This window comes from Chrysemys picta, chromosome 3 (assembly GCF_011386835.1).
Source record: "Chrysemys picta bellii isolate R12L10 chromosome 3, ASM1138683v2, whole genome shotgun sequence".
NCBI classification, from domain to species: domain Eukaryota; kingdom Metazoa; phylum Chordata; order Testudines; family Emydidae; genus Chrysemys; species Chrysemys picta.
Window position 1 is genome coordinate 148,922,718 of NC_088793.1, and position 19,302 is coordinate 148,942,019.

Below are 19,302 nucleotides of genomic sequence, written 5' to 3' on the forward strand. Positions count from 1 at the left end.
CTTACAGAGAATGAGTCAATAAAGGGGGTGGATTTTCATCAAGGAGAAACAAACAGAACTTTCACACTGTAGCCTGGCCAGTCATGAAACTGGTTTTCAAAGCTTCTCTGATGCACAGCGCTTCCTGGTGTGCTCTTCTAATCGCCCTGGTGTCTGGCTGCGCTTAATCAGCGGCCAGATGACTTGCCTCAGCCTCCCACCCTGCCATAAAGGTCTCCCCCTTACTTTCACAGAGATTGTGGAGCACACAGCAAGCAGCAATAACAATGGGAATATTGATTTGGCTGAGGTCTGAGCCAGTGAGTAATGTGCGCCAGCGACCCTTTAAACAGCCAAATGCACATTCTACCATCATTCTGCACTTGCTCAGCCTGAAGTTGAACAGCTCCTGACTACTGTCCATGCTGCCTGTGTATGGCTTCATGAGCCATGGCATTAAGGGGTAGGCTGGGTCCCCAAAGATAACTATAGGCATTTCAACATCCCCGACGGTTATTTTCTGGTCTGGGAAGTAAATCCCTTGCTGCAGCCATTTAAACAGATTAGTGTTCCTGAAGACGCGAGCATCATGAACCCTTCCCGGCCAGCCCATGTTGATGTTGGTGAAACATCCCTTGTGATCCACCAGTGCTTGCAGCACCATTGAAAAGTACCCCTTGTGGTTTATGTACTGGCTGCCCTGGTGCTCCGGTGCCAAGATAGGGATATGGGTTCCATCTATCGCCCCACCACAGTTAGGGAATCCCATTGCAGCAAAGCCATCCACTATGACCTGCACATTTCCCAGAGTCACTACCTTTCGTAGCAGCAGCTCAATGATTGCTTTGGCTACTTGCATCACAGCAGCCCCCACAGTAGATTTGCCCACTCCAAATTGATTCCTGACTGACCGGTAGCTGTCTGGCATTGCAAGCTTCCACAGGGCTATCGCCACTCGCTTTGCAACTGCGAGGGCTGCTCTCATCTTGGTATTCTGGCGCTTCAGGGCAGGGGAAAGCAAGTCACAAAATTCCATGAAAGTGCCCTTAGGCATGCGAAAGTTTTACAGCCACTGGGAATCATCCCAGACCTGCAACATTATGTGGTCCCACCAGTCTGTGCTTGTTTTCCGGGCCCAGAATCAGTGTTCTATGGCTAGAACCTGCCCCATTAACAACATGATCTCCAAAGTGCCAGGGCCCTTGGTTTGAGAGAATTCTGTGTCTATGTCCATGTCCTCATCACTCTTGTTGCCGCACTGCCATCACCGCCTCCTCCTCGCCTGGTTTTTCTCGTCCTGATTCAGCATAAACTGCACGATAATGCGCGAGGTGTTTACAATGTTCATGACTGCTGTCTTGAGCTGAGCGGGCTCCATGCTTGCCGTGGTATGGCGTCTGCAGTGTTCAACCAGGAAAAAAGGCGCAAAACGGTTGTCTGCCGTTGCTTTCCTGGAGGGAGAGGTGAGGCTGTACCCATAACCACCAGTGACAATGTTTTTTGCCCCATCAGGCATTGGGATCTCAACCCAGAATTCCAATGGGTGGGGGAGACTGCAGGAACTATGGGATAGCTATGCGATAGCTACGCACAGTGCAACACTCCGGAAGTCGACGCTAGCCTCAGTACATGGACCCAGACAGCTGAATTAATGTGCTTAGTGTGGCCGCATACACTCGATTTTATAAAATTGGTTACCAAAAATCGAATTCTGTAAATTCGGAGTAATCCCGTAGTGTAGACATACCCTTAGCTTGGCTAGTCCAACCCCTTTCTTCCTCTTGCCCAAACTTCTGGCTTGTCTTCCTCAGTCCTCCCCCATAAGTCCTTTTTAAATCCGTTTTTTGTCATGTCTGTCACTTTGTCTTCTTTGCGAATTTTCTATTCTCCCAATGCCAGCCCCTTGCAGAGGGAAGGGGAAATAAGTCATTTTCCTTAGGATGCAGTTACTCTTTAGTATAACTAATGTATGGTCAAAGCACATTCATAAAGTTCAGTACTCTACATTGTCCCCAATCTGGTGTGTACCTGCTACAGGTCCTGTCCAGGATGGTGGATAGCACATTTACATAGGCCATTCAGTGATACAGCAAGAAACCCAAAGAGAATTCTACCAGGTGATATTTCCAATGATACAAAGATCTGTACTATGAACTTCATGTAATTTTAAAAATAACTTTTAAGGACAGATTCCACAGTATGGGCACCAAAGCCAGAGTGCACCAGCCAGTTATTATGCATCACTAAAGTAATGCAAACAGGCAAAGCATATTGGTGAATCTGGCTCTTAACTTGCAATTGTCTTATTGGTTTAGAGTGCTGTGTGAGTTAGACTGGTGCTTTATAGATGGAGAGCCCACTCTGAGCCCCAATGTTTTTTAGGAGCTCATAACTACGTTTCTGCCACAGGTCTCCTGGCAATGTTGCCTCAGTGTGCAGGGGTGCTCAAGCTGCAATGCCATGAAGAAACTTTCAAGCACTGATGCCCAAGCTAGTATACAGCCACAGGATCTTTAAAGAGAAGTGAGCAAGAACTCTTGACATGTGTTTTATTTCCTGCATACCGGTCACTGCAACCAATAAAATTATTGCATTCAAATTAGCTGTAGAGGAAAGATGGTGACTGGTTGAGTTACCTCTGATGTCAGAATGGCCCTACATAAAACTAACTGCCTTTTGGCTGTAGACGGTGCAGCATGACTGGTAGCCTTCATTGGCGATCTGGGTGCTGGTAGCTGTGGGGCTGGCAGCCGTAGGGCTGCATTGCACCAGCCCTTTGCCTTTTGGCAGTAGATGGTGTATTACGACTGGTAACTGTCCTATTACAAGTTGGATCATCGTACATTAGCAGAGTCTTCCCTGAGCAGCAGATCCTACATAAAGAGTTACCCAAACTGTTGACCTGAGCCTGTCTGTAGCCTATATAATCATAATGATTAGATTCACCAAGCTTTAATAATGTAGCATAATTGCAATTTAATTTCTCAAAACGTAGCCTATATATAAGATTTCAATTAATGTTAATTAGACAAAAAGTATGAAATATTTGTGTTACTCCATTGTTAAGATAATTCAAGACAAAGAAAAGACACAGGAGGATAAAATTCTTAAAGGATCCAGTTTTACCCTGTAATTTATGAACTAATTACCAGATTTACATGTACTCAAAAAACAAGTGCTGTAAGTCTGGAGAGGATATGCTGTATTTATCATACAACATAAAAAGGTTGAATTCATCCCTGCTTTAAATGCAAACCAGAAAAACCTTAACTATGGAATTGCAACCAGCACCTCCATAATAAACTATATTAAAATTACCTTATATTGTTAATCATAATACTAATACTTTTCACTTACATAGCACTTTTCATCCTTTACAATAGTGGGGGGGGGGTCAGTATCATTATTCCTATTTCACAGATTGAGAAACTGAGGCACACAGAGCCCAAGGTGGTCACTTATTTGGGATCACACACCAAGTCTATGTGAGAAATACAATCTGTCTCCTGACCTCCTCCAGTTCAAACACGTAAATGCTAGAACCTCCCATTTTTTTGTAGAGCTAGAGTGCTCTAAACTTGTAACTGCTTATTTTAAAAATTTATTTTACTCTTCTGTTTATGTTGCTTTACTTTTTGCTATTTGTTCAGCTCAGACAAGAAAGACTAGTCAGTTTTACTTCTTCAATGTCAGTTTAAGGTGGGTTTTTTTTATGTGCGGTGTGTTGTGTCTGCCATACATATAGGAAAAATATGCATTTTCAGTCTAGATTATTTTTATTTTACATCAAGGAAAATAAAGAAAAATTATAAAGTGCCCAGGAAAGTGAAAGCAAAGTCTCTCTCTCTCTCACTTCGTAAAATACACTATCTTGAATCTCCTCAGCCCTGCTCCCAATAGACAAGCAGGCAATCTTTAATCTTAAGGATGCAATATGCAGAAAACAAAAGCATAACTATAGACACCACAAATCATTTGTACAGTGCTGCACTTTCAGTAGCAAATACATTAATATTTATTTGTTAACAACAAATTCTGTTCACTGGAATTGAAAATTAACAGTTATCTCTCAGAAATATCTGTTGTGGTGTTGGATTTGTATAGGTTTGTTCTTACATCACCTATATTTGGCAGAATTTGGAGTACGGAGTGGGGAAAGTTTTGAGGATGACAGATGGTCCAATGCCCCTGTCAGAGAGCAACGAAACTCACAGGGGGACGGAGAAAGGAAGGGACCCTGTAGGTCCAAACCGAACCGTGCGGAACAACGAGTCCCCAGACACACCTACGGGGTCATTAAAGCCTTGCTAAGCAGTGGGGCGTGTTGGGGGGGGGGTGTCTGGGCTGGAGCACGAGCGACCCGAGGCAGACAAAGACCCTGGGTCTTGCGGGAAATAGTTCAGGGGATCGATGAGAGACAGAGTCGGGCACCCCCGGGAGCGAACCGGCCCCGGCCCCGCTCGGGCACTGACCGGGCAGCGAGCACCAGCCCAAGGTCACACACGGGGCGGGGCTCCGGACGCAGAACCCAGGAGTCCGGGCCCGCAGACCCGCCTCTCAGTCACGAGCCCGCGGGCGGCGGCGGCGGGGGTTGAGCGGGGGATGCCCGGGCTGGATTTCAGATGGGGGAACCTCCCGGGACAAGGCGGCTCCGCTCCCACTTCCGGGTTCCCTCTCCTCGCGCATGCGCCACCCGCCAACCCTCACCCCGTCTCTCAGGCCGAGGTCCATCTTCCCGGGCCGTACCACCTCGTACATGTGGTGGGAGGGAGGCCTCTCTAGATACTTCTGTTGCCCCCGCTGCCCCTGAACCTTCTGAGGCTGGTTGCGACTCGTTACTCCCGGCTATCGGCTCCCTTAGCAGTTACCGTCTCCTGGCCCTCGCCCCTGCTCTATTCCAACCTCCCCCACTGGAGGAGGATGGTACGCGCCACTCCCACCTGAGCCAGCGGCCGGGCGATACCATCCCGCGCACCACGGGGGGAGGAGCAGGGGCTATTGTTGGGTCAGGGGGTGCGTGCATCTCGCGGCAAGAGTAGGTTCGTCACAGCCGCCGCGGAGAGGGAGGGGCGCCGCCCGGAGCCCAGAGTCCCCCCAGGCCTCGCCGGGCGCGGCTGCTGCTCCCCTTCCGTCCCCTGAGCTACCGCCGCAGTGGTAGCGCCCGGCTCCAGCTGACCGGCCTGGAATCCCGGCTCCCAGCCCCGGACCCTCCGCTCCCAGCGACCCCCCACCCCGGCGACGCGGCCCCGCCGGAGACTCGGCCCTGCCATGGGAGACGCCGGCAGCGAGCGCAGCAAGGCGCCCAGCCTGCCGCCCCGGTGCCCCTGCGGATTCTGGGGGTGAGTGCGGCCCGGGAGGGGGCCGGGCGGGGTGAGGCCCGGAGGAGGCGGCCGGGCTGGGGGCTGGGCTACACCGTGGGGCTGGGCAGGAGCAGAGCCGGGCCTGGTGGCTAAGGCCAGGGACGGCGAGCCAGGTTGGGGCCGGGATTACTGGTCTCCCCTCGGGCCTGTCACGAAGGCTGAGCCACCCCCTTTCCCCCATCCCAGTCTGGATTGCTTCAGGGCAGTGGCGTGTGGCCCCTGCTGTGCGGCGGGGGGGCTTCCCTGTCAGAGGGGCCCCTCCCCCAGGCATGTGACTGTATTTGCTGCATCACAGAGGGGGGGTGGCAGGCTCCTGATTTACAAGTACAAGTGGCTTAGTAGGGGTGGCGACAGCAGCTAAATCATCCCAAAATATCCCGTCTGTATTCTCGTTTCAAGATATTGAATAGCTCTCTGTAGTGGGGTCCCCATCTGTGTGTGTTTGTGGCTTGTATTAGTTATCACATTATTATTATTCAGTCATCCCCATGTATTACTGCCTCCCCACTCCCCCCCACAGCTTTGAGACCTTTGTGTGGCCTCCCCCATGGCCTTTAGAAATTGTAGAGAATTTCCTGAAGGGAGCAGCTTCAATGCCTCTCTCTGCCCATCCCTCCAGATGTTCAATTTAATTGAAATTGACACACCTTGTTTCTGAGCCCCCAGGTGGAATAATAGTGGCATCAGCAAAGCGGCAGACAGGCAACTTTCTTGAATTCTTTCAAGAATTTCAGCCTTTCATAGGTATGGCTAGCATGTAACTTAGGTCCCCTTTCAGTCTGTCATGTTTTAGGTCTGTAAAGAACCATATACAGCCATGTATATATGAATAGCAATAAAGAAGGTGTCCTGTTGCCACTTTATAAAACCTTCCCAGCAGGCCTCATGCTAGAGATGGTCCATGTCATCTGCTGGCTAATCCTGTTTTTTAGAGGGAAAAGTCATTCCTCGGTGCTGGAGGAAAAAAACATAACTGCCCATTTGATTCTTTTTTCACTCTCCAGGGCCATGCCTGGTAATGATGTTTCCATTATTGGTTTTTAGCAGATATATTGTGGCATATGGAATGTGCTGGCTGAGACATGGACAAAAAGTGTCTTTAATATGTGTGGTGAAGATGTAGATCCCTAAAGTTCTTATTTATGGAGTGTTCAAAGGATATGCAACTGGGTAGAGGTGTGGGAGTCCACCTGAGATTTATACCTGTCTATGACTGTACCTTCTTGGGATTTATATAATACGATTTAAAATACTCTGGAGGAGTGGAAGGATGCATATTAAGAGTGATTTAGAGCTGTCACTATTCAATAGGCTACCTTTGATTTTATTGGAATGGCAGAATTCTAAATTAAATCCCATTTGTGAGTTATGATACAAGTCTGAACTTTGACAAATACGATGGTTCCATTGGGAGTGAACTTACAAGGCATATTGTAAATATACAGTAAATTTTTACTTTATTTTTGATTTACTAGGCCCCTGTATTTATGCCTCATGCTTTCTATAACATGACTAAAAAAGAGTTGCTACTATTTCCATTATGATGCGCCGGCTTCTGTGATCAATGATGATGTACAAAGGCACTGAAGGAGTTATGACAACTTCAGCTCACAGCTCTTTTCATGCTGAACTTTGTATTGAGTTCAGTGTCCTATGTTTGTGACATCAGTGTATTGTAAAATCTGGTGAAATGAGGTTATGAAGAAAATGGCCCTTTAAAGATGCTGCCTATATAGGGATGGATATTTCTCCCCATCACATAAACACCCATCACGATTGGGACTAATTTGCCCCCTTTTGAAGGAATGTAATTCCAGCAGTGATTCCTTCAAGGTAGGGCTGAAGTACATGGCTGTGGAACTGTATGAAAAAGTTCACCTTCTCTACCTGTAGTGTTGCTAAACAGAGTTTCAGTTTCACGTTCTGTCAATCTGACACCTTTCCAGAACACACACATACTTTATCAGAGGTAAAAAAAAAAGAAAAAGATTGTTTTATCAGAGGCCGACATTGTTAAGCGTCCTGTAGAGTGGCTGGCTTGTGTACATGTGTAGTTCTGATCTCTGAAGATGCACGTGTCCTCATTTTCTTTGTCCTTGTTTACACTAGAAATGGTTTGCTGGTAGAGCTCTACTGCTGTAGCTATGCTGGCAAGTCCTCCTAGTGGAAATGTATCAGAAGGGTAGCCGGGTTAGTCTGAATCTGTAAAAAGCAACAGAGGGTCCTGTGGCACCTTTAAGACTAACAGAAGTATTGGGAGCATAAGCTTTCGTGGATAAGAACCTCACTTCTTCAGATGGAAATGCAGCTTATCACAAGCCTTGGGAGGAATCTTGATCCTTGTACTAGCGGACAGGCAGTAAGTACTGCACATCGCACTCTTTTCTCTCAGAAATCTCTGGCTGTTCAATGTTCCCTGTTCCCCACTAGTCTAATTATCAAGATTTCTCTCAAGGCAGCCCTTGATCCTGAATCACACTTGTGGTAGAACAATGTACACTAAGCCAATGGGCTAGTCTGCACTCCAGGAAGTTGGTCTTGGCTAAATATGAAAAGGTTGTAATTATTTTCATGTGGTGAAACCTAGAAGTTCTGTGTAATGTTTAGTACTAGCTTTTGCCTAAAGTGAATGTTCTCTACAGTAATCCACAAACATTTGGCATGGTAAGAAAAATGTGAAAAGGAGCATTACAAATAAAGTAGGCCTTTCATGTAAAAATACTTACAGTTGGTCCTAGCACTAAAATCTGTCTTTAGGTGAACTTTGATGTCAGGAGTTCAGGAAACACACATTTTAAAAAGTGATGTACAAGCGGAGGGAGGATTCCATATTTTGTTGCTGCTTTCTGATGCATAAAAGTCTGAAGAGTTTTTAAAAAACTTTTGCTTGTTTTTATATTAGAAATTTAGGTCCTGTCTAGGCTGGAAGACTCTGGTGGTGGTGTACTGGATATTTACTAGAAAACTAGTAAAATGGTGATGATACAAAAGACTGCGAACTGAACAACCAAGGGGGAAGGGATTTTTTTCAGACTATATGTAAAACTTTCTTTAAACATCTATTTTAAGGTCAATGATTAACTTCATTTATAAATGTTAATCTTTGTTAAAGCTCACAGTAACAATCCCTGAAAGCTCCCAGAGGCCTTCTAGCAAGACCAGACTTGACATTCCTTTTTTCTAAGGGGGAAAAACAAAAAATACCTTTCAGTTATTCTTTATGCATCATTTAAAAAAAAAAAAAAAAAGGAACAATCCCTTTAAATCCTTTAGGTCAAATGGAGCATTGGGTTGAACATTACATTTTAATAAATCATTTCAGGTATCCAAACAGACAGCCTAAATCTGCAAACCTAGTCTATAATAATCTCTTAGAACTTCATTTACAAAAGAATTTATGCTTCCAATATCTTCAAAATACCTTCACTATTCTTTCCTCCCATTATTATAGCATGTCATAAGCTTTGTCGAGTTTCAGGCAGTGTGAGCATTGCAACATACATTTGGGGTTTCAGTTGTACTGGACTTCTTACGTTCTTTCAATTGCTTTTTGGAATCCCAGACTACACGTTGCATTGGTTATTTTCTTTTAGAGTTGCAGATTTCAGAAACATATATCTTATGCCATACATACTCCAGTCAAGCCATTTTTCTTGGTACCTAGAGCTGTTTTGCTCAAATTTAGGACCCAATCCTGTTCTGGATATCATGTGGGCAGATTCCCATTGACTTTGGAAGGGCTTTCTCTACACAAGCACAGGAATCCATTTGTGCAGAGCTCATTGCAGGACTGGGACCTCTGTGATTAAGCAGTCACATGCATGGGTTAATATTATAAGCTGAAATACCAGTTGGACTTCTAGGAGTTGATTGTGGGGAAGGGAGAGGTCAAAGAAATAACTTGACAACTTTATTTGTGTTCTAGTGAATGTTTTTATTTCCTCTAAAGAACATACCAACATTGAAGATATTGTATGCAATGCCTTAGAACCAGAAAAGAAGGAAATATGTTAATAAGCATAAAACAAATGAATTCCATTCTTGAAATGGTGGCTGCCAGCAGGAAGTTGATTGAAAACACAGTATGATTAGTTTCATCCCATCTTATTTCTGGCAACTTATAAGGTACTGTACTCCGCCAAAGCTGATGGCAATACTGCTTTGAGAACAGGCCAGCAGGGGTTCTGTAGGAGGTTACCACTTATCCTGCCTCTCACTGACCCTGCCTGCATCCTATACATGACAACACATTCAACCCCAAACTTTCTAGTGTCCTGGGAGAATCCAGAGCTTACTTCTGAATCTGAATCTTCTCGTTGTTAGTACATTACCATGCTGCTTCCACATTCACCTGGCCCTTTTGATGATTGTCTAATATAGTATGAAGCAGTTGATCAGCAGAATATAAATTTCAGTTATATGATTAATTTTTGACTATGGATCACTGAAGCATTCCTTTTTTCTAATCAAATAAGTTGTTTCTTTTATTTAAAAAAAGAAAATCCTTTGATTTTAACAAAGCTCTCTCTAGCCAGTGTTTAACTTTGAGATTGAAGCTTTTTTTTTCTCTTCTCTCTCCAAGGACCCTGGGTGATCTTTTTAAAAACCACCTCCTAATTTCAGAAGTCCACACCTGTCCCCATCCTTACCTAACTAAAGGTGCCTTTGTAAGCTTCATTTTGTTTTAACTGGTACCAGAACACCACATCCTTGCCGCCTAAACCAGGCTTGAATAGACAGAAATATACACCATAGTAGAAATATACACCTTTCTGTGAAAATGCTTTTCCACTGGGACAAAGATGGTGCAATGGATTAGTGATGTCTTTCCTATCTGGGGCCTCAAGTTCTGAAGCAAGCCATTTAGAGAATGAATTGTTGATTTGTTCTAGTTCACATCAGAACTACCATACAGCTTGTTACAATTTGCGTTGACTGGAGTCTACAATAAAGACTGGACTAGAATGGCAGTGAATACTGTAGGTCGAAGTTGAGGTGCATTGGAGTAGCTGCAGGTGGATGGTGATGCTGTGGGTCAGAATTGAGGTGTATTGACAAAGCTGTGGCAAGGAAGCCTACTTTAGGTCTAGCTCTAACCAAAACTGTTGTTTCCTCACACTAAATGGGGTGAATTGATTTAAATCTATAGTAACATATAAAAGCTTAAAAATTACTGCCTTTAATCACTGGTCTTTGTTTTTTTACTTAAGTGAAAACTCATTCTCTGATAGGAGAGTCAAAATATAATTTTGAAAGAAAGGAGACAGCTTATTTTATTACAAAGGTTTATGGGGCATCTATCAGGGGACACTTTACAAGCCTTAAACTGGGTAATTAACATGGTTTGAGTTAGTGGTTATGATCTGGTTTTGTGTTTGTGTGTATGTTAGTGTGACAAATACTTGAATGTAATATGTCTGGTTTACTAGATATGAACTCATTAACACTGATCTCTTAGTATCTCCACATGAGTGTTTCAAAGCACTTTATAAATAAGGCCTTACAACAGTTGTTGGGAGCTAGATATTCACTTTTGTTCTTTGATTTCCGTCCATTGGCTCAGCAGCAACGATGGGGCTGAATTAAGTCTTTCCACCACTTTCTGTCTTGCACCAGCTTCATGGGTTTGTAATTAGGTATTATATTGAATTGGCGGAAGCCTGTAAGAGAATAGGTTGATCCACTAGACTACCAGGAAGTAAAGAGAGTAAGTAAGGATGATAAAGACACTTTAGAGAAACTAAAATTCTTTGCATCAGGTTTCATCATAGAAGATATTGAAAATGATCAGACATGGGAATTTTTCAATATGAGGGGAAAATGAAACAATTTGGGATTCTTTTATCATGTTCTCCCTTTGAACTAGAGTTATATAAAATAATGAATAATATAGAGCAAGTAAGTCAGATGCAAGGGACATCCATTTAAATCAAAAGATAGTAAATTTAAAATTGATAAAAGTAGATAATTTTGAATACAGCATACAACCTGTGGAATTCTTGCCACAAGGTATCAACTTCAGGACTGAAGCTAAACTATTTCACAAGTACGTTTGTTGCTGAAGTTGAACCATTGAAGTGGAAATTGCTGGCCTATCACATAGAGCCATATTTTGTTGAAGTAGTAAACCAGCTTTCTCTACAGAAACCTCTTCTTTATGAATATAGGAAATAACTTCTTCATTTGAACTAGTACGTTCAGAATTGGAGAAACAAAAATGAGTAGACAAAGCAAAAATGTTGAATTTGCTGTTCTAAAAAATTAACAAAAAACAGATGGCATATGAAAATATCTGGTTTAAGAAAACCCATTGGTATGCTTGGTGAACTAGAGATCTGTTCATCTCTCCAGTTAAGCAAGGGGGTGAAAAATCCAGTCACCTAAACCATGAATTTCTCCATAATACAAGCTTTCATATAGAAAAAATTGTTGCAAAGATAATCTTCTGAATGTAAACTGACAAGGAGCAAGTCATTTTCACTCTACTAGTTGGTGAAGCTTGGAGCAGTTTGGGAGCACTGAAGTCATTTGTCCTAGACCACCTATAGTCTCTTATTAGCTTCTGAACGGTATGTGTCTTGTATTTTTTTTCAAACTGTGGTAAGCTGAAAGTATTGTGACTTGAATAATGCTAACATTTGCTCCATAGTCAGAAGTACAAAATGTTTTTTATACTGTTTAATAAAATAGACTGTACAACTGTATGAGCTGTGGTCAAGTGAAAAATTCTCTAAGTTGTATCACTCAAGAACCTGACCCTGGTTTTGTGCTGTAGATATGTCATGTTTTAAATATTATTCAATTGACTTAATAGGAGGTGTTTTTCAGTTCATTTTAAATTATTCTAACATCTTATAATGAATATAGTCCATGAGACAAAGGGTTGTCAATGTACATCTCAGTTTTAAGTAAGCATAAATTTCATAATTAAAAGGGATATTTATCTTCATGCTAACACCAAACTCTCACAAAAGTTTATATAAACTGTTCTGAACATGGAGCTCAAAGGATCCTAGAATCATGGATTCTAATACTACATCCTTGAAGTAATGAAAAGTGGAGACTTAAAAGCTAATTCTTCCTTCAGAGTCATGTCATCCTTTTGACAAAGGAAGGAGTTAGCCATAGAACATACAACTTCCGCTAGTGTCATGAAATGAGTCGGTTACATATTTTCATTGAGGAGCTTGGTTTTGATTTGAATATTTTGACTGACATGGCATCGAAATTTCTCTCAGATTTAAGAATGGCTTTGAAATTAGATTACTTTATCTACAAATAAATGCAAGTCTATTTTGGCAACACTTAAGTGCATATATCAGAGATGGATGTACTGTGTTTTCATAAGAAAACAGTCCTTTTTTCTGTTTATATTCTGAGCCTGAAGCTGCAGTGTGATTGTCTCCTGTCCTCTCAAATTTAGCATTTTTTTGGAGATGGATTAGTTAACTGTAAAGTAAGTACATTGGCGTACATATCCTGCAGATGTCTTAGGAGAATGGCATGCAGTGAATAGAAGTATATAATGTTGATTGTGATCATGTGATGAGATCCTCTTTTGGACCTCAGGAAGAAGCCATGTGTTCAGATAATCTGTGGACAAGTGAACTAGTCTGACTTGTTGATCCCACTCCCCCTTTTTTAAAAAAGAAAATGGCACCCCTCCCACTTGTCTTACTCAAATGACTAAGAGGATATTCTTTTTCCTGTCAGTGCAGTATGGGTAGGGGTTACTGATAAAGAGCCCTCTTATGATTTTTAGAAGAAATTGTAAATGGGACTTGTGATTGTGGGGTGACAGTTGGCTTCTCCAGATGCGAAACATTCTAAAAGGTCCAGGTCTGAGTATTTCCTGATCTATTATTTATAAAACAAAATGACCCGCAGGGGCCTGAGAGAATATGTGGGCAAATATAGATGGAGACATTGCCAGTGACAAATGCAAAATGATTCTGAAAATGAAGCCTCTGTGTGGATGACTAGCACCTTATGATTTCAGGTAGAGGTTTATCTTAGGTGCCAGAACTGACAGTGGTATCTAGTAGAACTTGGGTAGTGTCTGGAGACTCATGCAAAAACAGCCAACTACTACTTCAGATTTTAAAGAGATATCATCATATTAAAAAAATCATATGGCCAGATTCTGCATTCATTGAAGTCATTGGGAATCATAGGTACACAAGAAATGTAGGATTGGTCCCATATATTGTAAACAGTCCTTTAGCTGTGTTACAAATTATGCCTTAAATGAAGAGTTTTCAAATGTTCATAGCAGGGAACGCTATCATAATGGAGAGTACAAATTGACTTAGATGCTACCTCTTCCATTCACAATTGTGTGTACCACCATCCGCTTTTCTCACTGGCAATTCAATAACATCGCTGTGGCAACTACAGCACCTGTGAACATGGAAGAGTATGTTAAAAAAGTATTTAATTATTTTTTAGTTCCAGCAAGTATTCTGTGGGCTCCTGGTGTTCTGACAGTCCACAGTTTGGGAACCCCACTGCCTTAGGTTATTAAAACAGAATCATAAGCATCCTGTTCACTTTTCGCTATTTATCCTGCTCACTTCTTGCATTCTCTTAACTTGAACACTGAAGATCAATGCAGGCAGTTAGGTTTCAAGTTCTCAGTGCTGTAGTGTTTGGATTGTAAATGCTTCAGGGAAATATTTATTTGTTTTAAAAAGACTGTTTTTATTGGCATTTAAATAATTTTGAAAACATTTCTGTTGGACTTGGGTTTTATAAAAGCTTGTTTTTACAAAAAAATGTATTTTGCACAATTTGGCTCCAAATAAATAAATTAATAAAAAAGGATTAAAAACACTTGTTCTATGCAGACTCTTCTGTAGAGAATAAATTGTACGCATGTTCATGTGTGCGTACTGGTTTTTTTTAAAGCAGTTTTAAAAAGCAACCAGGCAAACTGATAAAAGGGCAGGGAGCATTGTTTGATGACTTTAGTAAGAAACTGATAGAACTCCTGAATTCCAGTCCCAGCTTTTAAACAGACATAATCTGTGACCTTGAATGAGCTGCTTAACATCTGTGCCTTGGTTTCGTCCTTTTAAAATGGGTATGTTTATCTGTCAGGCCACTAATGTTTGTAAAGCACTTTGAGATTCCTGAATGAAAATTGCTATAGAAGTTCAAGGTATCTTTTTATTTAAAAAAAGAGATACTCAGTACTAGAGTGAGAGCAGTTAGAAAAAGACAGAATAGCTCTTTATCATAGAGAATCCAAAGTCCTGTCTCATTTGGCTTAATCACTAAAACAAGATCAGCTTTCACAATATGCACATATTACAGAGATTGGCCTTGTCACCATGACAGCAGTGTTTTGATCTCTAATTATATGCTGTTTGTGAAAGATGTCAGAGTAAGTTACATATGTATTTTTAAAGTAGGTAAAGTTGTTTCGTGTTTCACTTACAGAGGAATCCCACAGTATTTGAAATTGTATTGTTATCCTAGTTGTTGATTAGATGCTATTTTGGTGCAAGATGTCATCAATATCATGCAGTCTAGCTTGTTGGAGAATCAATTATATGGTGGGGTGTTTTTGTTTTTTTTTTTAATATATATTACAAAAATCAGTTGCAGGTCATTGAAACACATTTTTAGCTTGAGAAAGGAGCTAAATTTTAGGCCTGATATATCTGATAACAGCTTGCAGGAGCAGGTGTTGATTTTAATGTTAGACAAAGTAATGCATTTTATTTTAAAAATGTGCTGGTGTTACTTTTTAGTGTGCATCAAGAATAGAAAAAAATATAGCAGTGACAAAATTAGTTCACTGGGTTTTTAGGAGAACAGTTTTTTTTTTTTGTCTGTGTTTTTTGTTTTTCTTTTTAACCCAGAAAATCTTAATACAGATTTGGCCCATCCTGGAAAACTTCATCCAGTCTTTACATCTGGGATGTTAAGTAATTTAAAAAACAAACAAACAATCCCCCGCTTATCCCACTCAGTTTCTAAAGCTGGACTCGGTGTGTGTTAACACACATGTTGATTTATTAATGACTTTTGTTTTTTAATTGATAGTATTTTAACAATGGTTGGTACCAGAAAATAACTTTCTGATTTTAAGTATCAGAGGGGTAGCCGTGTTAGTCTGAATCTGTAAAAAGCAACAGAGGGTCCTGTGGCACCTTTAAGACTAACAGAAGTATTGGGAGCATAAGCTTTCGTGGGTAAGAACCTCACTTCTTCAGATGCTCTTGCATCTGAAGAAGTGAGGTTCTTACCCACTTCTTATGCTCCCAATACTTCTTAGTCTTAAAGGTGCCACAGGACCCTCTGTTGCTTTTTTCTGATTTTAGTTTGGTACAGCTTTAATAGAGCATTCATCAGTTTTACATTCAATGGTTTCCTTTTTAGAACTGATCTTGAGTCCATGCTACATTGAAAGAGCAAGAATCTTTTTGAGCCATAAAAAGTTTGCTCCAATATCAGTGTTGGGGATCCTGTGTCAATCTTTGTTGTTCAAATTTTGTATAGGAAAATCTTGTGCTAGAAAAGTTTTGAAACCTATTCAGTCTCCTTCAGAAGACTGAAAAACTGGTCATTGCTTGGGGTTCCTGAAATCTTTCTCAAACATGGACTGAGTAGTTGGTTTTGGTATAATTAATGCAGGGCATTTATGATGAATCAAAATATGCTTAGTAGTCTCCCTATATGCTAACTTGTCATTTTTGAATGTTGTGTAGAAAACAATTTATAATCACATTTGAAATCTTCCAGTCTTTTTGCTGAATAGTGGGGTTCTGCATTTAATACTTATGTACAAAATAAATGAAATTGCGTTAGAAATAATTCAGTTAATTTGATGCAGGTTGACTCCTTTTTAGTTTGCAAGATAACTTTCCAAGTCTCATAACTGCCTGTGGTAGGAAGATGGAATATTTTTTAATGCTTGTAATTTTTCCTAATAGCACGCTCCTCTGTTTATTTAGATGGATGTTAGATATAGGCAGTGTGCCATTTTAATGCTTGCTAAACAATTCTTTTGTTTCTTTTGCAAGTACCGGTAGTTTCTATTGGTTGAATAGCTGTATCTCTTTTGGACACCAGGCCTATCTCTTTTTTTAATTTTCAACCTGTGTGTGTGCTGTAGAAACAGTAGGATTTTTTGTTTCCTTCTACATATATCACAAGAGACTGGTGGCTGTAGACCAGTTAGAATAAGAGTAGTTTAATGTACATGTCACCCAAACATTTTATTTGGGCATGTCTGGGCACAAGCATTAATTTGCTGCAGTCTGAAATTCTTGCTTCCACTTATGCTAATGCTGCTCTCTGGCATTGTTCTTTGTTGCCAAAATATCACTTGCTGTTGAAAATCTGACCAGTAAGGCATCTAATAAAATCAAGTCAGATTTCTCCAATTTATCCTGTTTCCCTTCTTCAGTTTTAGAATATCCATCACTTGACTGAAGGATCTGGAAGCTCCCATGAAAGTTAGAAGGGAGGAAGGAGCTTGGGTTAGTGGCTAGACCAGAGGGCTGGGTATATTCTCTGCTCCGACACTGATTTGTAACATGACTGTGGGAAAGTTATTTAACTTCTGCCTCCATTTCTCCATTCCTACGACTCTCTGTCGTAAATGCAGAGCAGAAGAGCAAGAACTGCCTGCATTACATGTCTGCAAGTCTCAGAAGGTTTTATAGCACTCCCATGATGAAGATAGGATCCCATTATTTTATCCATTATTCTGTGCTATAGTATCTCGTTTTACTATTTGTGTTCTCATGTGAGTAATACAGGCAAGGCTAGAGAGCTGCCAGGTGAAGAGTGAGCACTTCCTGTCCTGCCACAATGACTTGCAAGGACAGGTTCAAATAGTAAAAGGAAGAGAAAATGCAGTGTGTCATTGTACAGTAAACCACTCTGTGACTTAATTCTTTCAAAATAAATTAAAATATTTAAAATACCATCTCCTATTCTTTTAACAATAACTCCAGATTCATGGGTTAGAAACTCAGTTGCCTGATGACATCTCATCTAAAAAAGTCAATCGGCTGAAGCTTTAGATACCATCCCTAACTGCTTTACATTAACAAAAATCCCTCTTCTGTTCTAGGATATCTTTTATATTTAAACTTCAGTCATTTACAGGTACATCTCTAATTTAAATTATACAGTGCCACCGAAAAACATTGGTATGGAAAGGAAATAACCACAAGTTCAAAAATAATAATAATAAAGTCTGCCAAATGGCATTGGGGTTATAGCTGAGCAGTTCTGGTATTAGTACCACCGCTTACACTGTGGGGTGGAGGTGCAGTGTTACGCCTTATGGCATGCATGCGCATATAAACAGGCAACTGAATTACTTGGATATTATTGTAGTGAGAGGTCCTGTTGATGTCATAAAATCCTCTTTGGTGGCTCATAATTTTCTCTGTTTCCTATTATGGGCTGAAAATTATTATGCCTTGTTTCAGACCCAAAACTGTATTTGGACAAACTTACACAAATATATATATATATATATAAAAGTTTTCCATTCTAAAGTGTTCACTCTCTTGTACTCTGGCAACTTGAATAGTTTCATTTAAAAAAATTCATATTCTATATTTATGGCCTTCAGTGTATACAACCTTTGCAGAGTTTGAAATAACTAACACGTTTTTAAAAATGGTCACTAATTTTGGTTGCTTGTTCTTTAGAGCCCAGTTTAACACTGAAGGCCTAATTTCTAAGGTGCTTAGCATGCACAGCTCTCATTGACTTCAGTTGGAGTTGTGAATACTCAGCACTTTTGAAACTCAGATCTGAGATGTCTCAAGTTAAACATTCAAAATCCATGGTCTCTACTGACATTTTACCCTTTTAAATAAGCGCGTTCCTCTCTGGAAGTGTGCAACCAAACAATGTAAAGATGGACCAGTCAGGCTTTACCTAGCAGGTATGTCATGGCCCAGATGTTCCCTGCACTCCCCATCAATACCAGCACTCCTTGACTGTTATTTTTTGAATATGCAATCATTGCATACATCAAGTTCAAGAATACCTTGCCCTGGGGTTTTGCGACCTTGGGGATGTGCACAATTTGAAATAGAGGACCACAGGCATCCAGTGACAAGCCACCAGGCCCAACTAGTCCCCTCTGCCTTTGGAAAATAAAGGAGAACATGGTTTAGGACTCTATTTTCCCCCCTCCCCTCCATTTCGTACATAAGTATCTGTTTCAAATGTTTACATTTTGGTGCGTGCGTGCCCAAAAAGTTGAACTGGTTCATTTAGTAATTCCTCCCCTAATGACCTGGTAGCAGTTGGCTCTACTAAAAACTGTGTGGGGCCTGGAGGAAAGATGCTCTTCTTTCTTTCTCTGGGCAACACTTTGACTTTAGCTTTGGGTACTTTGCTGGTACAGCAGCAGATTTTTTTTTTTCTTAAAGAAAATGGAATGCAAGAAATAAATATTAGATCTCACCTGGGAGTAAAATCTAAGACCAGTAGAAATGTTTCCATTACTTTTAAAATGCCAAAAGAAATAGGAGAGACAAGGTAGGTAAGGTAATATCTTTATATATCCGGGTACCAACATGGTTACAACACCGCAGCAAATAGAAATTATCTCTGAGCAGTATTGTGCTACTATATGAGAAACTGAAGGGGAAATTGACTAGCCTCTTTTCTGCATCACTCAACTTGAATAGTGAGAGTAAATAAATAGCATAGTGAAAAGTAAACAATATTAATAGAAGTATTTCACTTTTAATAATTTGTCCCTTATTCTTATCCTGAAATCACCTGGGCTTCTCACCTGAGTAAAGTTACTCACCTGCATAACGTTTGTAGCATTGGGCCCTATGACTGTGTGTCTGTCCTGGACTTGATTTCTGTGATTTAGTTTGGTCTGTCTCCCTGGTCAGCCCACTACTGAGCAAGACTTCCCTGTGGTTTTTTTTTTTTTTTTTTAATTCAAATTTGGCTCTATCTGCTAGTGGAG

General features: G+C 40.9%; 1 protein-coding gene across 3 annotated transcripts in view; it reads left to right on the forward strand.

The window, feature by feature from the left end:
* Nucleotides 1-2,943: 2,943 nt before the first annotated feature.
* ZFAND3 (zinc finger AN1-type containing 3) overlaps nucleotides 2,944-19,302 on the forward strand; it is a 281,458-nt gene continuing 265,099 nt past the window's right edge. The window contains exon 1 of one of the 3 annotated variants that reach the window (XM_008174739.4): nucleotides 2,944-5,318. In XM_008174739.4, coding sequence (XP_008172961.1) covers nucleotides 5,248-5,318 — 71 coding nt within the window. In that variant the 5' untranslated portion in view covers nucleotides 2,944-5,247. The remainder of the gene's footprint in view (nucleotides 5,319-19,302) is intronic. The other 2 variants (XM_008174734.4, XM_008174736.4) reach the window with 2 other exon arrangements.